Source organism: Geotrypetes seraphini, chromosome 2 (assembly GCF_902459505.1).
Source record: "Geotrypetes seraphini chromosome 2, aGeoSer1.1, whole genome shotgun sequence".
Classification (NCBI taxonomy): Eukaryota; Metazoa; Chordata; class Amphibia; order Gymnophiona; family Dermophiidae; genus Geotrypetes; species Geotrypetes seraphini.
Window position 1 is genome coordinate 498,331,233 of NC_047085.1, and position 21,063 is coordinate 498,352,295.

Genomic DNA, 21,063 nt, shown 5'->3' on the forward strand with positions numbered 1-21,063 from the left:
CTCTTACCGCGATCTGGCCTGCACCTTTCCGCCCCTCCCCCTTCTTTTACTGTGTTGTCCTGCTCAATCTGGCCTGCTCCTGACCCTCAGATGATGTCATCAGAGACGCGGTAGAGGAAATCGGCAGTAGAAGGGCGCGAAGCAGCGTGTTTAAAGTGCTGCCTACCCTGCTGGAGCCGGGAGGTTTGTGGAGGGTCAACGGGCGGAGCGGGGCTGCTCTCCACCACTCAGTTGCTGCCACTGGATTGCAAAGAGGGCCGCGAGTGTGGGGCAGTTGTAGGCGTGCATGCGCACTTCTTCCAGCCACGGACATACGGAACACTGTGGCATTGCCGGTGCCGGCTTGAATGATGGCCCCGGTCAGCGCCCAGAATAGCCTGCGCTCCACGTGCTTCCAGAAGACGCTGGAAATCCTGCTGGTCTCTCAGTCAATAAAGAAGCACAAAAATGGTCAGGAACAATAAAGTTCAAAATAAAATAGTCCCAATTTATTGAGTTCACTAACCCTGAACAGGGTTTAGTTCGTTCTTTCCATGAACAAAAGCAAAACATGAAAGAATAACTGGGCTGTAAAAACAAACAACCCACACCTTCCTTACAGGTATAACAGGTGAGTAGTTCCTTAGTCTGTAATAGTCCAGCCTTAATAAATCTGCCTTTAGCAAGCTGGCAGGAATAAGGCTATAGCCCTTTCTTTGAAGAGAAAAAGTGCTGCACTCAGGCCTGGATTGAAGCAGGCCTGGCCCCAACCAACTTAGAAGTAGTTGGTGGGGGAGGGGAGTAGCCGAATCCACTAATTCAAAATCTGTGTTTAAACAGCATGCCACAAATGGCCCCACAATCCCTCCCAGGATCTTGTGTGGATTCTCCCCAATCTACTACCCCTTAACACAGTCCACAATGCAGTCCCTAATCAGCCTCCAAAAGGTAAAAACCAAAAAGCTTACAAACAAAATAAACCTGGTTTTAAAGCTACCAGGTTAAAGCACCTTTACAGCCGTGAGCCCAGCACTACTCACTAGCCTCAAACAGGTGCATGTAGGTTTCACAAACAACCAGCCAGAAAAAGATCCCAAAAATCAAGCAGAGCCAAAAAGGTAAAGTCATAGTACTTAGCTCTCATCCATGGCTGAGGTTTCCGGTTCCATGGAAGCATCCAAAAACTCCATGGGCTCCAGGCTGGCAAGCTGGCTGGCTTCAGGAACAGGGGCTGCATCTACCATTTCTATATCATGGTTCCAATGAGGTTCAGGAGAGCCATCCTGAGGACCTCCTTCCTGGGCTGACCCAGGGTAAACTAACTGGTTCCTCCTCAGTGCTGCCTCTAAAGCACTGAGGCGACCATGCCCTGTTCTGTGAGGGGGCAGGGCAGCCTGTAGCTGGTGCTGGGATTTTCTCTGAGCTCTAATTAAGCCCTGCAGCTGTGATTTACCTGAGCTGGTGGATTTGCTCTGAGGCTGTTCCTTAGTATAAGGCACCTCCTTCTGCTCCAGGCTGTTCTCCCCATATTCCTCACCTCCCCAGGGTTTTACAACATGGGGTTTGAATGGGAATTCAGAGCCTTCTTTTTGCTTTATGTCTAACCTATCATACTGATTAGCCCTCTTCAAGGCCAGGCTAGGGTTAGGCGGAGCCTTCCCTGGCACAAGCCGATCTTTAGGGCTAGGGTTGTGACAACACGCAAGTAGAAGTGCGCATGCGCGGCTTAGGGTTTTATTATAGAGATACATATATACATACATACACAACAGGTTGAGTTCAGGTCTAATAATTCTCCTATTCTTTAGAGCAATGGTTCTCAACCCATAGTAACATAGTAACATAGTAGATGACGGCAGATAAAGACCCGAATGGTCCATCCAGTCTGCCCAACCTGATTCAATTTAAATTTTTTTTTTTTTTTTTTCTTCTTAGCTATTTCTGGGCGAGAATCCAAAGCTTTTCCCGGTACTGTGCTTGGGTTCCAACTGCCAAAATCTCTGTTAAGACTTACTCCAGCCCATCTACATCCTCCCAGCCATTGAAGCCCTCCCCTGCCCATCCTCCTCCAAACGGCCATGCACAGACACAGACCGTACAAGTCTGCCCAGTAACTGGCCTAGTTCAATCTTTAATATTATTTTCTGATTCTAAATCTTCTGTGTTCATCCCACGCTTCTTTGAACTCAGTCACAGTTTTACTCTCCACCACCTCTCTCGGGAGCGCATTCCAGGCATCCACCACCCTCTCCGTAAAGTAGAATTTCCTAACATTGCCCCTGAATCTACCACCCCTCAACCTCAAATTATGTCCTCTGGTTTTACCATTTTCCTTTCTCTGGAAAAGATTTTGTTCTACGTTAATACCCTTTAAGTATTTGAACGTCTGAATCATATCTCCCCTGTCTCTCCTTTCCTCTAGGGTATACATATTCAGGGCTTCCAGTCTCTCCTCATACGTCTTCTGGCGCAAGCCTCCTATCATTTTCGTCGCCCTCCTCTGGACCGCCTCAAGTCTTCTTACGTCTTTCGCCAGATACGGTCTCCAAAACTGAACACAATACTCCAAGTGGGGCCTCACCAATGACCTGTACAGGGGCATCAACACCTTCTTCCTTCTACTGACTACGCCTCTCTTTATACAGCCCAGAATCCTTCTGGCAGCAGCCACTGCCTTGTCACACTGTTTTTTCGCCTTTAGATCTTTAGATCCTAGGGGACCCCCAGCCAGTCCGGTTTTCAAGATATCCCTAATGTATATACAGGAGAGAGATTTGCAGATAATGGAGGAGACAGGCATGCAAATATGTCTTATGCATATTCATTAGGGATATCTTGAAAACCCGACTGGCTGGGGGTCACCTAGGACAGGGTTGAGAACCACTGCTTTAGAGGAATAAAGATGGACTCCATCTAGCGTTTTACGTATTCTGTCTTGGGAGGTTTTTTTTTCCTAACTTCTTGTTTTCATTTAAATTCAGTCTTAAGTGGGGTCTTACTGTAGTTACTAAGAGCTACACAGGAATGATGGGATATTGTTTCCTGGAAGATTCACAAAAAAAGATTTAAACATAAATTCAGTCTTGCATTTGGAGGACTTGCCTAGGATAAAAGAGGCTCTTATCAATTATTTCCATCTGCTGAGGTGAAAACCTCATCCACTGCTGAGCTGTCTTGCACCAAGATAAATCCCTTATCCTTTTGATCTGATTCTAACACATAGGATACAAAGATGGTTATATTACATTGCATTTATTGACTTCTGTTGCACCTTAACCTTGCAGTTCTAGCTGGATTACAATAAGAGATATCTGCCCATTTCTTGAGAATTACATTTTCAATCTAGAATGTGCCTTCTCAAGGGATTCATGCATCCCACCTCTCTTCCCCCCACTCCCAATAATTGTACAGAAAAAAATCCCTTATAATTATTTATTTCGATTTATTAATCACCTTTTTTTTCATGAGGAAATTCACCCAAATCAGTTTACAATTCATTAAATAATAATCAGGTACTCTTAAGTATTTTCCCTCTCTGTCCCAGCAGATTCCCAGCCTAATGGTGGTTCCTGGGGCAGTGGAGTGTTACGTGACTTATCCAGAGTCAGGAGGAGCAGGCTGGGATCAAACTCACAACCTCGGGTTGCTGAGGCAGTATCGCTAACCACTAGGCTCTTGAACACATTTGCCCTTGCTATCTGTTTTACTCAGTAAGGGTGGGGTTGCCAGATTTTAGTTAAATAAAATCCAGACCCTTAGCCCCGCCCCCAGGCCTGCCCTGTTCCGCCCACATCATCCCCCAGCCCCACCCACCTCAACCTGTTCTCGTCGGTCGGGCATGCGCAGTTGCAACTTGATGACGTCATGTGCACGTGCCGTGTGACATCACCGTGTTGCATGGGCAGATGCCCTCCTGACGGTCCCAAAGAAGAACTTTTCAAAACCCAAAGTGCCGGGTTTTGGAAAGCTGTCTGGTAACCCTAAGTAAAGGGCACTTGTTTCTAAGCCGTTAACATGTGCACTTTACTGCAGTGGTATCATGCTGTTAGAGCAGGGGTTTCAAAGTCCCTCCTTGAGGGCCGCAATCCAGCCGGGTTTTCAGGATTTCCCCAATGAATATGCGTGAGATCCATGTGCATGCATTGCATTCAATGCATATTCATTGGAGAAAACCCGACTGGCTTGCGGCCCTCAAGGAGGGACTTTGAGATCCCTGTGTTAGAGGGAGGGAAATGGGCATGGACTGCACACTGCAGTTAGTGCATGGTACTTTATGGTTTTCTGTCACTTGTGCGGCAAGTGCATCAGTGCCAATCGAAACAATGTGTAGTAAAGAACATTTATTGATTGATTGATTTGGATTTATATCCCGTCCTCCTAGAAGAGCTCAGAATAGGGTACAAGTTTACATACATAATAAAACATAACGGGGTATAGTGATGTAGGGCATGATGGTACATTTTAGATCATGACATGATAGAATAATACCCAAAGCACCACAACTGGGTGTAGAATAAACAAAGGATTGTTCCAAAGCTTGATAATCACAAAAAACAAAAGGGAACAATGCACAGAAATTTTTAACACCTTTTAAATCCGAATGGTGCTCAGAATCCACGGATGGAATAGAAAAAGCTCAGCGTGGGGAGCTAACCCCTAAAGCATTTTTCACAGAATCTCTCATTGCACCACCGATTTTGGTAGAAAGGTGATTAAAAATGTTTCTTAAAAACCGGTGTAATGTTAATATATGTCCATAAAGTGAATAAATATCCAATGCATAAAGACTTCAAAAATAGTGAACTTAATCAAGACTTAACTTAAATGTCCATACAGCGATGGTCCGGCAAGGTTCTGACGCGTTTCGCCGAATTGGCTTCTTCAGAGAACCCGCTACGCTGTGTAAGATTCAATTATAAATCCTTCCTAAACAAAAACAAAAGGTGAAACTTTATAAGATTCAAAAAGCAAGGTGTATACAAACTCTCGACGCAGTCGGCAGGTTACCTGGTTCAGAGGAAAAAATTTTTCATTTCCTGTGACGTCGGTGCTCAGCTGAGCACCCTGTACTTGTAATATGCCAAAATGTCCATCATCAGTGTAGAAACGCACACCATTCAACTTCACGATTCAGTCCAGTAGGAGTCACTGTCCTCCAGTGATAGATCCATCTCTGCTCGTGTTTCCACAACCAGGCTTGAACATTGCCACCTCTCTTAAGATTGGCCACTTCCAAGACTAAAAATTGTAGATCACTTAGCTGGTGTGATGCCGAGTGCCAATGCTGCACTAACGGGGCTTGCATGTCACCCCTCCTGCGTACCTTAATACTGCGGATGGTGTGTCCGATGTATAACAACTTGCACGGACACATAATCATGTAAACAACACCCCGAGTGTCACAGTCCGTGTGATGTTGAAGAATGTGAAATTTGGGTAAGTTGGGGTGGTTGATACGAGTTGTTTCGAGAGCATGAGAGCATATTGTGCAGTTTCCACATTTGAAGTGACCTTTGGATTGTGCAGAAGTGTTTGCATAGGCACTAACAAATTGAGAGGTAGTGATGTGATCTCGTAAATTTCTGCCTCGGGAAAACGCAAACCGAGGGGGTTGAGAGAGCCCAGGGTGTACTTGTAAAATATGCCAGTGAGATTTGATGATCTTTTTAATGCCGAAGGCTTTGTAGGAGTAAGGTAAAGTGCACACCATATGCGCTTCTACAGCGGCAGGGGAATGCTGTAACAGATATGAGCGATGGGCATATAAGGCCCTTTTAAAAGCCTTTTTAATGATACCACTCGGATATCCTTTGCCTCATTTCCACGGAGCGTGCCTTATACTCCTCTTTATCACTGCATAAGCGTCTGAGCCGCAAAAATTGGCCCATGGGCAAATTGTCCCTCAAGTGGCGTGGATGGTGACTGTCATAATGCAATAAATTGTTCCTATCTGTCTGTTTCCGGTGTATCGTAGTTTCAAAGTGCCCCCGACATAAAACAATGTGGATATCAAGAAAGGCAATCTGGGTGTTGGAAATGTTAGATGTAAATTGTAAATGTGAATTGCAAGTGTTTAACCACAACAAAAATCGGTGAAAGGACTCCAATGTATTGGTCCATATCAAAAAGAAATCATCTATGTAGCGCTTCCACACATAGATGTCTGTAAAGTAAGTAGAAGTGTAGATGTGGGTCTCTTCAAAATCAGTAACATATAAACATGCCAAAGTTGGGGCCATGGTGGCCCCCATAGCGGTGCCCTGAATCTGCAAAAAATACTCAGTATCGAACGTAAAATAATTCTTTTGCAAGGCTATGCTGGCAATGGTTACTAAAAATTCCACTCTCGCTGCTGACAAATTGAGGGCAACTAAGTGTCTGCGTACAACCTCAATGGCACTACTCTGAGGAATATTGGTATATAAAACCGTTATGTCTAAAGTGACTAGAAGAGCACCCTGAGGATCCCTCCTTGCTGCTTGCCCCACATGCTGAAGCCACTGCCGGGAATCCCTACCCGCTCCCTCTCTTTCCTCCCGAAGCCAACCCACAGGGCTTCCCTCCAATGTCAGAGCTGACGTCGGAGAAAAGCCATGCGGGGGGGGGGGGGGGAGGTTCCAGTTACCTCCTTGCCGCACTTGGCTCCTTCAGCGGCTTGTTGGGGGGACGTGCAGCCGGAAACAGTTCATACACTGCACGTAGCTGACCCGGATACCTTCTCTCTGACATCAGAGCTGACTTTGGAATGGAAGGCGTGTGAATCTCTGCCTGCACGTCCCCCCAACAAGCCGCTGAAGGCAGATGGAGCAAGTGTGACTCGAACAAGTAGCCTAGCAGCTGCCAATGGGAAAGACAAGTGCAGCAGACTGACAAAAGGAACAGATCAGATAATTTTATTGGCATGACAATTCCCCAGGTTTGTCCTCCTTTTAGAGGATCTGTCTGGGTGTCTGGATGGTTTTGAAAAGCTTCCAGCTAGGAGCGACTTCGGCACATCATCTGCGTTACATCAGCACATGCACAGATGCCCTCCCGACAAGGGAACAATTTGAGGGGGCGGGGCGGGGCTGGGGGAATGGGGCGGGACTGGGTGGGGCCGGGCAGGGCTATGGGGTCCAGATTTTAGTTCCAGAAAATCTGGTAACCCTAAGTTAAAGTAAAAAAAAAAAAATAATAATAATATTAAGACAGAGAGGTAGTGGGAGAGGATTAAAGGGGGCAAGAGTGGGGTGAAGGGAATGGAAAGAGGGCCACTGTTTAAGAGAGACAATGCTGCTCTGAAATACTGGAAGAGGCAGAAAGAAGCTGTAAAGGGAAAGGAGGGAAAGGGAAAGGAGGCTGGGTGATTGCGACAGGGAGGAGTGGAAACAGGATGAGAGGAGCTGTATGGGGTTTCTGGCAGGACACGACATGATCTGGGAGAGAGGAAGAAAAGCAGGCATAGTGGACACAAGCTACAGATGGAAAGGGTTCATAGACAGAAACGCGGAAGACAAAGGCGCGCGCTGACAACTGAGCGCAATGCGGAGGCGCGCGCCGAAGAAAAAGACTGTTTTTAGGGGCTGCGACAGGGGGTTTTGTTGTGGAGCCCCCCCCCACTTTACTTAATACCTATCGCGGCGGCGTTGTGGGGGGTTTGGGGGGTTGTAACCCCCCACATTTTAGTGAAAACGTAACTTTTTCCCTAAAAACGGGGAAAAAGTTAAGTTTTCAGTAAAATGTGGGGGGTTACAACCCCCAAAACCCCCCACAATGCGGCGCGATCTGTATTAAGTAAAGTGGGGGGGTTCCCCCCACCCCCCGTCGTAGCCCCTAAAAACAGTCTTTTTCTTCGGCGCGCGCCTCTGCATTGCGCTCAGTTGTCTGCTCGCGCCTTAGTCCCGGCGCGCTTTTGACCTGACACCGATGGAAAGAGAGGGAAAGTAGCTGGGTGGGAGTGAGAAAAAAGCAGCCTAAGGGTGGGGAGATGGGTCATGGTGGAGAGAACAGGGTGGAGATAAGAAAAGGGTGAGAAGTGGAGGAAGGAAGAAGACTAGAAGAAAGTAAGATGAGAAAAGCTGTAGAGAGAGACCATAGAGAGACAATTATGTTTATGTTTATTAAAATAACTTGATATACCGCCTGATCTAAGCGGTTTACAATCATAAAATAAAATGAGATAAAAACAAGGAAAGGAATTCCTTGTTTTAACAGAAAAGACCTGTCCATTCAATCAAGATAAGAACATTCACCGTTACACTATAACTCCATATGTTTTTCCAAGAGAGTGCAAACCCCGCTAAACACCAATCATATATATCAAAGGCCTGTTTGAAGAAAGGGCTTTTTAACAGAAGTCTGAATTTCTTATAATTCATTTCACTTTGGATCTCTCGTGGTATTTTATTCCAGAGAGCTGATGCTTTGTTGTACTCCAGTAGGCCTTCCCTCTGCCACATCACTTCCTGTAGATGGATGAAACGGAAGAGGGAAGGCCCTTGCAGGGCAGCCACAAGCAACCTGCGTACAGCACTGCCTCTTCCGGCCGGCTATTGCTGTTGCTTTAGGAGGCTTGCAGGTATATAGGCTTTCACAGGGAGTGGGGGGGGGGGGGTCAGTCGGTTGGAGAGAGGCAAGACCCTCAAGGGGGAGAGGTTAGGGGGTGGGGACATGGATACTGACTGCAAGTGTAAAGGGGGGAGAGGAAGGGACATGGATGCTGGACTGCAAATTGGGGGAAGGGGTGAAAGGAAGAAATGCTTGGCCATAGAGATTTGAACCCACAACCTCAGGGATGCTGGGGCTATAGCTCTAACCAGGGGAAAGGCACTGAGCAAGGTAGAGTGAGAGGGAACTTAATGGGAGATGGAATTAGTTGGGGGCAAGGAAAGTCAGGTCAGGAGGAAGTAGAGAGCAAGAAATAATAGAATGGGAGATTTTGAGTAGGTTTGGGGGGGGGGATGATGTTAAGCATCCTACCCCAAAATAAAAGTCAAACTGCATTGGGAGAGAGAAATGAGCAAAAAACAGAATAAGAAGATGAGAGGTGGAAGAAGACATTAAGGCAGGGAGGGACTGAGAAAGAAGTGGGAATGGTTTGAGAGAAAAAAAGGATATTGTGTGCACAAGTTAGGTAGTGAAGAGGTGCTATTGAGGACCGACTGGGAAGGGGAGAATATGGGTTGTTATGATGGGCCAGTGTGGACTGGAAAGCATAGCACAAGTGTGGTATAGATGGGTTGGGAGTAGGGTTGTACACTGTGGAATAAGTTGGGGTTGGGGAGAAAGAGATACTGGTGGGATTTGCATTTCTAGCATTCTTTTAGCTATAACCTCCCTGCTGTGCTCTTCATTTAAAGACAGGCCAGTTGCGTTCACAATCTACCATGCTTTAATTTTCTTTATATGGACTTGGTAATTTGTGGTGAGTCAAGTGCCTTAAATCATTTTGAAAAGTTGGCTCCTATGCCAAAGGGTGATTTCTAGCTAGGGTGGGGAGTGAGACTATTGAAACAGAAAAAGGGGGGTTGTCATAACCTGAACAGGAAGAAATTAGCAGGTATCAGACCTGAAGCAGGGAGGACCTGGCCTTTATGATGAGGGAATTCTACACAAATAATTGTGATATGTAAACCGCATAGTTGTATGCGGTATATAAATTTTTTATTTAAAAATAAATAAATAAAAATGCATAATTTTCAAAATTTCTACCCAGAATTCCTCCAAGAGTAAATATTCTGGTTGCTGCATCTGAAAAGAAATACAAGAGAATTTAGAAAAGGTTGAGAGAAGGGTGTTTGCCCTTTAAAGAAAGGCTAAAACGGTTAGTTCTATTTAGCTTTGCGCAGTGTTTCTCAACTGATGTGCCACCAGGAGCTTACCAGTGTGCTACCAGACTTCACTGGTTGCAGCCCTCTTACCACCATCCCAAAAAGGACTGAGATGAGGCAGTATGAAAATAGCAGTAAGGGGCCTTGGAGCCTATGTGCTGCTCAGCCTCCTCGATTCTCACTCCTCTGACCTGAGAAATCACAGCAGAGCGTGGCAGGACCAGAAGATGCTGAGCATGCACTCAGATTCCGAGGCCCACTTGCGGCCATTTTATATTCTGGTGGTAGCAATGCAGAAAGGGTCATGTGCCCATGTGCTTGGACATAGGAAGGAAGAAGGGGAGAGATCAGGGCAGGGGGGGTTGTATGATGCTGAACAAAATATAATTTACTCTGGACACAGTGAAAGAGTTTGCTCAGCATTGGAGCTGTTTAGCACTGGTACCCTCAGAGTTGTATCCTATGCAGAGGGAGATTGGAGAAAACATTGTACACAAAGAGGTGGAAGGGGAGATTGGAGGGGGGAAAGACTGGACATTGGAAGGTGGAAGGGGAGATTGGAGAGGGGAGGGGCTGGACACTGGGAGGTAGAAGGGGAGATTGGAGGGGGGAGAGGCTGGATACTGGGAGGTAGAAGGGGAGATTGGAGGGGGAGAGGCTAGACACTGGAAGATAGAAGGGGAGATTGGAGGGGGAGAGGCTGGATACTGAGAGGTGGAAGGGGAGATTGGAGGGGGGAGAGGCTGGACACTGGAAGATGGAAGGGGAAATAGGAGGGGGGAGAGGCTGGACACTGGGAAGTGGAGGGGGAGAGGCTGGATACTGGGAGGTGGAAGGGGGAGAGGCTGAACACTGGGAGGTAGAAGGGGAGATCAGTGGAGATGATGCGACGGGGACAGGATGATAAGAGAGGGGATAGAAAATTTTATAGACAGAAGCAGTAAAAAAATGAAGACTAGATGATGAAAGGGATGAAATTTGAATGGATATAGAAATCTGAGTCTGAAAGATCAATGTCAGAGATAGATTTTTGTGTGTAGGGAAGAGTGGGAGGAGTGAAGACAAGAGAGTAAAAAAAAAAAAAAAAGACCCAGAGACACTAATCGGTATGATTAGAAAAATGAAATCACTGAACAACAGGTAGAAAAAAATAATTTTACTTTCCATTTAGTGACTGCAATATGTCAGTTTTGGGAACTTGCCATATGCTATTTTTATATTTTGCATAGAACAGGAGGAAATGCATCTCTTTGTATTTCTGTGGTGGCGTGCTGCATGCAGAATCCGGCTTTTGGAGGTTTCAGATTAATTTTTGTCTACATATTTCTGCTTTAGTTTGTGATCTCATATGAGGATGAAATAGGAGGAATGAATAGTTAAGTGCTGGAACGTGTTGCCAGAGGATTCGGTAACATCAGTTAGTGTGTGGCGCAGTGGTTGGATCTACAGCCTCAGCACCCTGGGGTTGTGGGTTCAAACCCCGCACTGCTCCTTGTGACCCTGGGCAAGTCACTTAATCCTCCATAGCCCCAGGTACGTTAGATAGATTGTGAGCCCACCAGGACAGAGAGGGAAAATGCTTGAGTACCTGATTGTAAAAAACCGCTTAGATAACCTTGATAGGCGGTATATAAAATCCTAATAAACTTGAAACTTGTGTCTGGGCTTAAAAAAGGTTTGGACAAGTTCCTGGAGGAAAAGTCCATAGTCTGCTTTTGAGATTGGCATGGAGGCAGCCACTGCTTGGCCTGGGATCAGATCAGATAGAGTGGGAGCCCAACAGGACAAACAGGGAAAACTGCTTGAGTACCTGAATAAATTCATGTAAACCATTCTGAGCTCCCCTGGGAGAATGGTATGGAAAATTGAATAAATAAATAGTGATTTTCTGCCAGGTACTGGTGACCTGGATTGCACACTGTTGGAAACAGGACACTGTGCTAGCTGGACCTTTTGGTTTGATGTAGTATGGCTATTCTTATGTTTTTATTTTGGATCCTTCCTTGATAATGTGTACATTCTGATAGTAAAAAGTTGCTACTTTCCTCACAGGAAACATACAAGATGGAACAACTTGACAGCGGAACTTGGGCTGGTGGAAAATTTTTATACTTTCAGAAAGCGTTTAAAGACCGTTTTATTTTCTCAGGCTTTTAATGTCTAAATGTGCAAAAGGATGTTTAAATTTTAAATATGTCCATTACTGTTGGAAACTGAAATTAATATCCTGTTTCTGGGAACATGATTTTATACCGATGATGGAAAGAAGCTTCTTATAATTTTATTTTATACATAGTTCAGGACATTAAACACATCTTTAATTTGTATCCTGTCAATGGTATGGATTAGAAAGAATTTAGAATAAACAGGGGCAGTATTTTGGATCTTGAAATATTCAGTTCTTTCTTAAGAAATGTTCACATATCAATGTCAAATCTTTTTTTTAATTTTTTTATTTATCTTTGGAAAAGGAAGTGATGCAATTGCAAGTAAACAACAAAAAGTTTCCTTGATTTGCTCATGAAACAAAAGATATGCTAACTTATCTGGGTGTGAAAACCTGGAATGTCCTACCAGAAGCTGTCAGGAAAGAGACAAACTACACCACATTCAGAAAAAAAAACCTGAAGACTCACCTCTTTGGCAACTAACTGTCTTAGTTTCTGTATAGCACCCCCTACTTCTAGGTCCCTTCTCTTGTTTCTCCGTGCCCCCTTCTCCTTCCTCTTTGATCTGTCGCCTTGAACCTATATAGGTATGTGCAACACACAAATGGAAGATTAGATTAGATATCCACAAAAAGGTGTATTCTAACTGAGGAATATATTAGGACACCCTACACCCTAATAGCTAGTGTTACCCCCTTTGGCTGAAATAACTGTAGTGAGACGCTTCTTGTAGCCATCTACCAATCTCTGACATCAGTCTGAGGAAAGTTTGGCCCACTCCTCAATGCAGAATTCTTTCAGCTGTGAGATGTTTAAGGGGTTTCTTGCATATATAGCCCTTTTCAAATCACCCCACAGCATCTCAATGGGATTAAGATCTGGGCTTTGACTCGGCCGCTACAGGACTCTCCATTTCTTAGTTTTCAGCCAGTCCTTTGGTGGATTTACTGGTATGTTTTGGGTCATTGTCGTTCTGCAGGGTCAGTTCCGCTTCAGCTTTAATTCTCTTACAGATGGTCTCACATGTTCTTCAAGCACCTTCTGATACACAGTAGAATTCATGGTGGATTCTATGATGGTGAGCTGGCCAGGTCCTGCTGCAGCAAAGCATCCCCAAACCATGACATTTTCACCTCCTTGCTTCATAGTTGGTATGAGGTTCTTTTCCTGGAATGCTGTATTTGGTGTACGCCAAACATGTCCTCTTTTCTGGTGTCCAAATAATTCAATTTTAGACTCATCTGTCCATAGAACACTATTCCAGAAGTCCTGGTGTTTGTCTACGTTCTCTCTGACAAACTTCAGTCTGGCCTTGATGTTTCTCTTAGCGAGCAAAGGTTTCCTCCTTGCAAACCTCCCATGCAAGTTAAATTTGTGCAGTCTCCTTCTGATTGTAGAGGCATGCACTTTCACATCAACAGACACAGGAGAGCCCAGATACCATTCACATACCCTTCAATCAGAGACATCAAACAGAAAAAACTGTACGATGGCCTACTACCCACACAGGCAGCAAAACTAGACCACCAACTCTCCAATCTACTAATCGCGACCCCAGACTACAAAACTTTCAGAAAAGAAATAAAAACCCTGCTATTCAAAAAATCCATGAAGACTAACTAACATCGTATGAAAATTTCAATCCTCTGAAGCAACCTGTTCAACTCTGTAACACCTCTGGACATGTCCAGAAATCCTCTTCTGTAATTCTGAAATCCTCTTCTGTAATCCGCCTTGAACCGCAAGGTAATGGTGAAATAAAAATCACTAATGTAATGTAGCAAGAGCCTGCTGTAGGTCCTGTGATGACATTCTAGGGTTTTTGGAGACTTCTTTTAGCATATTACGGTCTGCTCTCGGGGTCAACTTGCTTGGACGGCCAGACCTGGGCATGTTGGCAGTTGTTTGGAAAGTATACTATTTTCCGGACCGTGGAATGGCTAATGTCATATTCTTTCGATATCTTTTTAAATCCCTTATCAGACTTGTAAGCTGCTACAGTCTTCTTTCTGAAGGCCTCAGACAGCTCTTTAGAACTCACCATGGTGTTCACTCTTACCGCAGCAGTCATGAGCACACCAAACTAAATGTCTGAGGTTTAAGTAGAGCAAACCTCCTTAAAAATGCTGAGTAATGATGTTCTAATCATGTGCACTTGTGTGTGATTTGATCCACTTTAAATGGAAGGATATGTGGGGGTGTCCTAATTTATTCCTTTGTTAGAATACACATTTTTGTGGATATCTTTTGTTTCATGAGTAAATCAAGGAAAATTTTGTTGTTTACCTGGAATTACATCACTTTCTTTTCCAGAGATAAATTAAAAAAAAAAAAGATTTGACATCAATATGTGAACATTTCTTAAGAAAGAACTGATTATTTCATGACTGTAAATCTACCCACATCAAAAGCAGGCACAAGAAGTCAGAGGTTATTTGTACCCACAGCAATCCTTTCTTGTTTTGTTTTGAAGTCTGCAAAGTCCTGGGGGTAAAAAGTACCTCAGGGTTTCTTCAAGGGCAGATACGTAGCTTGAAAATTAATCCTGCCCCCTTTCTCTACATCACTACCCTTAAGCAACCTTGTATAGAGGAAATGGCATGAGTTAGGATATTTACTGGTTCTCAGATAACATCTTGCTGTTCTCTTGCTTTCCGGTGACCAGGTGTGCCAGTCTTCAAACACGAAATTATCTCCAGGATTGAAAGTGGCGAAGAGCCATGTGTCCAGGGGTCACAGTACTTGGAGCAAAGAGAAATGCCTGAGAGCAACTTCATGGGTGAGCCCTGGGGAGCAGCTGAGCCAGAACTTGTGATGTTTGACTCTCACATGACCTATGTAACAATTCCCCCCTTCCTCTAATCTCACTCTGTCACTATGGGGCTTAGTAATCATTTAAAGCATATCTGTGCAAAGGTGAATATTTTAGACTTAACACTGCCATTCACAAGGGTTTTGTTTTTTTTTTAAATGATTGGTTTCTAAAATAAAAAATCCCTGATGCAGCCAATCTGAAACATGGTACTATGTCGGGTTATCTGCAGGAAGGTTGAACTGCATTTATGAATATAAATGAATGAGCTGGATAACTAAAAACAGCTCTAAGACTATCCGAGATAAGTGGAAGAATATTTTAAAAAATATACAACTGTTTGGATGTTTATAAGCAAAGTAATCCTAGGACAAACAAATGATGTAGAACACTAAAAATACTCTATGATGCACGATGGCGTCCAGAGGAAAAAAAGACCTCAAAGAACCCTCAGAATCCAGTCAATAGAAAGACACCAATTTAAGGGTTTGGGGTACTATCCTAGGGCCAAAACCTCTGTTTTAATACATTAATTAAATATTTAAAATTTTTTTATAATAATGTATTTTTTAATCAGTTTTGAATATATCACTTTGAAATTTATTTTCTCCCATACTTTACAGAGAAAAGAGAGCTGGCAACCATTTAGAATCTAACCATTAGCAACACTAAGAGCTCCTTTTATGAAGGTACGCTAAAACCGCTAGACGCTAACGCCTCCATAGAGCTGGCGTTAGTATTTTCCGTGTAGCGCAGGGTTAGCGCACACTAAAAACACAAGCGCACCTTCATAAAAGGAGCCCTCAGTCCGGCATCCTGAATTGAACTTAAAGCAGACACTTATCTTATCAAACCCGACGGAGGCCAGATCCGTTTCACACTAACAGGCTTCTTCAGGGGAAGTGCTGAGACTTTTTTAGAAACATAGAAAAAAGCAGCAGAAAAGGGCTATAGCCCACCAAGTCTGCCTATTCCAAGTATCCCCTCCCCTGAATTTACTCCCTTAAAGATCCCACGTGAGTATCCCATTTTCTCTTAAAATCCGTCACGCTGCTGGCCTTTATCACCTGGAGTGGGAGTCTGTTCCAATGATCCACTACTCTTTCGGTGAAGAAGTACTTCCTGGAGTCGCCATGAAACTTCCCTCCCCTGATTTTCAGCGGATGCCCTCTGGTGGTCGAGGGTCCCATGAGCCAGAAGATATTTTAATGCCAATATCAGCTCAGTCATCTATAGAATGAAAGCAAAGTAGAGAGTGCATCATATCTCATTCTTAGGGAATCGTGAATATCCTCTTTTCACAATTTTAAATGTTGACAATGAAAAGAGTCAAAGAGCACAACTTACATGTTTACACGGTCGCCACCAACAAACTCTCATAACGTTTACAAAATGGCGTCTGAATTTAAAAGAGACGCCGAACAAAACAACGATAGCTGCTGATGTCGTAAATGTTTGAATTTTGAAATTAATGCTTTGTAATCTTTATGCATTATATAACTAAGCTCGTGCTTTTATCTAATTGGTTGCAAAATGGGGCAACTGTGAGTGCAAAACATCTGAGAAACTAATGTATATTACATTACATTAGTGATTTCTATTCCACCAATACCTTGCGGTTCAAGGTGGATTACATAAAAGTTTACAGGAATAGCATAAGAGATGTCATAAGAGTTACATAAGAATTACCAAAGAGTTGTCGAGATCTTAAGGTGATAAATGTTGGGTAAATAGAGGCATTTTAGCATTAGTTGGGTAGTTAGAAGCATATTAGAGTATATTAAGGGTATAGTATATAGTTAAAAACAAAAAAAAGATGACGCTATTTTCAGATATTGATTAAATTGAAGACGTGCTTAAAAATCCTAATGTTGGAGATTAAAAAAAATGCATTCCACTCAATCTGGTTAAGTCCGTGTGATTCAAATACTCGTCTACCACATTCAACCAGCTGCAAGACCGGTTTACCTTATTCACAGTTTCTGTGATACAGACGCATTTGTAGTAAAGATAAAGACTTTAAATCTCAATCAAAATCTTTTCAAGAGAAATTTAGCAATAGGGGTTCCAATGCAAGAAATCTGAATGCAGCTTACAAAAGGGCCAAATACAATAACAGGGCTCTGTAATTGAATTCACGATCTAAACAAGATCACAATGACAACATTTTGACATTTGTTTCTCAGTATAACAATGCAAGCCCACGAATTTCCTGCATAGTCAAATGATATTGGAAGATCGTGCAGACGCATGATGCATGTAAATCTAAAAATCAAAGAAGTGCATATTTTTCAGGCAAAAACCTTAAGGAGATATTGAGCTCGTCAATAAAAACCAACCTTGATTGGACATTATAAATGTGGCCAATGCCAAAATTGCGACATCATCTTACAGTCTGACAATTTTATAAATCCTAGACCAAGAAATTCATATATATGAAATTAGCATTAGCCTATTTTTAGGAAGATATTAGTGAGTTTCGCTTGTTAAAAGAAGGAATTTTATAAATCCAACAGATGGTAGAAGCTACAAAATCAATTTTTTCAGTAACTGTATCAGCACCCATATCGGTGGAAAGATTTATGTTGGCAAAACAATGAGAAGTTTAAAAATCAGGTTAAATGAGCATAGATCGAATTTAAAAAGAATGAAAACTGAAGCCCCTATAGCAGGGCTGCCCAAGTCCGGTCCTCGAGATCTACTGGCAGGCCAGGTTTTCAGGATATCTACAACGAACATGTATGAGATAGATTTGCATACCAAGAAGGCAGTGCAGGCAAATCTCTCTCATGCATATTTATTGCGGATATCCAGAAAATCTAGCCTGCCAGTAGATCTCGAGGACCGAACTTGGGCAGCCCTGCCCTATAGTATCATAGAAACATAGAAATTGACGGCAGAAAAGGGCCATAGCCCATCGAGTCTGCCCATACCAATGACTCACTCCCTGACTTTTACTCCCCTATAGATCCCACGTGAATATCCCATTTTCTCTTAAAATCTGACACGCTGTTGGCCTCAATCACCTGCTGAGGCAGCTCGTTCCAATGATCGACCACCCTTTCGGTGAAGAAGTACTTCCTAGCATCACCTTCGCTCCTCCAGTGAGTACATCCGCAGTTTTTTTAGCCTTTCTTCATACATGAGATCCCTGAGCCCCAAGACCATCCTGGTAGCCATTCGCTGAACCGACTCAATTCTCAACACATCTTTCCGGTAGTGTGGTCTCCAGAATTGAACACAATACTCGAGATGAGGTCTCACCATGGATCTGTACAGTGGCATTATAACTTCAGGTTTTCTGCTGACAAAACCCCTACGGATGCAGCCCATCATTTGTCTTGGCTTGGACGAAGCCTTCTCCACATGATTGGCAGCCTTCATATCATCGCTAATGATCACTCCTAAATCACGTTCCACCGTGTGGAATCCCGTTGTGTGGAATTTCAGTATAAGTTCAGTCATCTAAAATGTTGGGTCATTGACACCATCAAAAAATCACCGAGAGGGGGAGATCGTGACAAGCTTCTTTTACAGCCTGAGCAGCAATGGATTTCTAAATTAAACTCTTTGGAGCCACACGGACTTTATTATCAGATTGAGTGGAATGCATTTTTTTTTTTTTTTTTTTAATAGTCTGGATCTCCAACATTAAAAGAATGGCTTGGATTTACCGTAATCAGTATCTGAAAATAGCGTCATCTTTTTTCAGTTTTTATTTATATACATTAGTTTCTCAAATGTTTTGCACTCACAGTCGCCCCATTTTGCAACCAATTAGATAAAAGCACGAGCTTAGTTATATAATGCATAAAGATTACAAAGCATTAATTTCAAAATTCAAACATTTACGACGTCAGCAGCTATCGTTGTTTTGTTCGGCGTCTCTTTTAAATTCAGACGCCATTTTGTAAACGTTATGAGAGTTTGTTGGTGGCGACCGTGTAAACATGTAAGTTGTTCTCTTCGACTCTTTTCATTGTCAACATTTAAAATTGTGAAAAGAGGATATTCACGATTCCCTAAGAATGAGATATGATGCACTCTCTACTTTTCTTTCATTCTATAGATGACTGAGCTGATATTGGCATTAAAAAAGTCTCAGCACTTCCCCTGAAGAAGCCTGTTAGTGTGAAACGGATCTGGCCTCCGTCAGGTTTGATAAGATAAGTCCCTGCTTTAAGTTCAATTCAGTATGCCGGACTGAGGGCTCCTTTTACGAAGGTGCGCTAGCGTTTTTAGCGCGCGCTAACCCTGCGCTACACGGAAAATACTAACGCCAGCTCTATGGAGGGGTTAGCGTCTAGCGGTTTTAGCGTACCTTCGTAAAAGGAGCTCTTAGTGTTGGTACTGGTTAGATTCTAACCAGCTCTCTTTTCTCTGTAAAGTATGGGAGAAAATGAATTTCAAAGTGATATATTCAAAATTGATTAAAAAATACATTATTATAAAAAAATTTAAAATATTTAATTAAAAATTAATGTATTAAAACAGAGGTTTTGGCCCCAAACCATAAATCAGTGTCTTTCTAGTGACTGGACTCTGAGGGTTCTTTGAGGTCTTTTTTTCCTCTGTTTGGATGCCATAGAGTGCTTTTAGTGTTCTACATCATTTGTTTGTCCTAGGATTACCTATTTTGAACACTAATTGAAGGTCTTCACCGATTTTTGTCCAGTTTATAAGCAAAGCAATGCCAATAAAAAAAAGTCTGGAAAAATGGACCAGTGAAGAATAGAGTGCTTTATACAATACTAGTTTTTAAGCCCGTTATATTAACGGGTGCTAGAATATATGTCTTTGTTTTGGCGTCTGTCTCTTTGAATCTGTCTCTGTAGCCCCCTGTCCTTCTATGTGTGTCTTTTTTTACCTGTTTGTTGTCTCTCTCTACTTGTTTTTTATTTAAATCTGTCTCTTTAGACCCCTGGTCTTCTGTGTGGTTTTTTGACTGTCACTTTCTGTCTATATCTTTGGCTGATGTCTGTATTTCTTACTTGTGGTCTCGCTGTCTGTGTTTGTTTTGTTGTTTGTATCTTTGGCTGCTATATGCGTGTCTTTTTTTTTTTCTGTGTGTGTCTGCCTCCCTGGTTTTTTTTTGTTGTTGTTGTTGCTGTGTGTCTCCTTGACCAATGTCTGTTTGTTTGTCTTTGTTTTGGTGTCTGTCTCTTTGAATATGTGTGTGTAGCCCCCTGTCCTTCTGTGTGTCTTTTTTTTCTGTTTGTCTCTCTCCTTGTGCAAAATTTTTTTTTTCTTTAAATGTGTTTCTTTAGACTCCTGTTCTTCTGTTTGGTTTTTTGACAGTCACCTTCTGTCTATCTGTTTGGCTGCTGACTGTAATTCTTACTTTTGGTCTCTCTGTGTTTGTTTTGGTGTTTGTCTCTTTGGCTGCTATATGGGGGGGGGGGGGTTTCTTTCTGTCTCTCTCTCCTTTGTGGGGGGGGGGGTCCTGTTTGTCTGTCTCTGCAGTATTTTTTTTTTGCTGTGTGTCATGTCTGTCTGTCTCTCTTTGTTTTGGTGTCTATCTGTATCCCCCTTGTCCTGTTTCTGTCTTTTTTTCCTGTTTGTCTGTCTCTGAAGTAATTTTCCTTGTCCATTGTCTGTCTGTCTGTCTTTGTTTTGGTGTCTGTCTCTTTGAATCTGTATTTGTAGCCCCCTTGTACTTCAGTGTATGTATTTTCTGTGTGTGGAGATGTCTGTCACTTACCTTTTTTTTTTTTTTTGTAAAAGGGAAGTTGCACAGAGTAAGTTATTTGAAGTAAATCGGCACAGTAGAAATGGTCCAAAGTATGATATAGGCACAGAGTGACTTGTGTAGGTCAAACCGTCACTTGACACTCATTTAAATGCGAAAGTTAGCACTTGGAACGGGCCTATTAGTAACCAGATGCAACATTGTTATGGCAACCATCTAAGGCGCCTACTATTACCCTGTTGTGAGTTGTGATCTCAATACATAGGTTTTCGTGGGGGAAGTGGCATGCAAATGAGATAATTTAGTTTTGGATCAGCATTGGCATCGCGCATGACAGGTGCCGGCTCCGGATGACAAAGTTAATTTTTTAATTCAAAGCTGACACCGCGGCTCCTCTCTCGACCCCGCCTGGTGCGGTTTGAGAGAGGAGCCGAGGCGGCGGTTTTGATTTTTAAAAATGAACTTTATTATCCAGAGTCGGGGACCGCCGGGGCCTGGATGCGGCGGGGAAGGGGGGTCTTGCCTAGCCGGGGCCGGACGAATCCCGGGCCTGCTCTCCTTCCCCTAAGAGAGTACTAATCGCTTGCTGCTGGTGAAGATTGAGGC

At 43.2% G+C, this 21,063-nt stretch overlaps 1 protein-coding gene across 2 annotated transcripts in view; it reads left to right on the forward strand.

Annotated features, from left to right (window-relative positions):
* The window catches only part of LOC117354458 (zinc finger protein 585A-like), a 61,725-nt gene that overhangs the window by 35,638 nt on the left and 5,024 nt on the right, over positions 1 to 21,063 (forward strand). For both annotated transcript variants that reach the window (XM_033932040.1, XM_033932042.1), the window contains exon 3: positions 14,622 to 14,735. In XM_033932040.1, the coding sequence (XP_033787931.1) occupies positions 14,622 to 14,735 (114 nt within the window). The remainder of the gene's footprint in view (positions 1 to 14,621; positions 14,736 to 21,063) is intronic.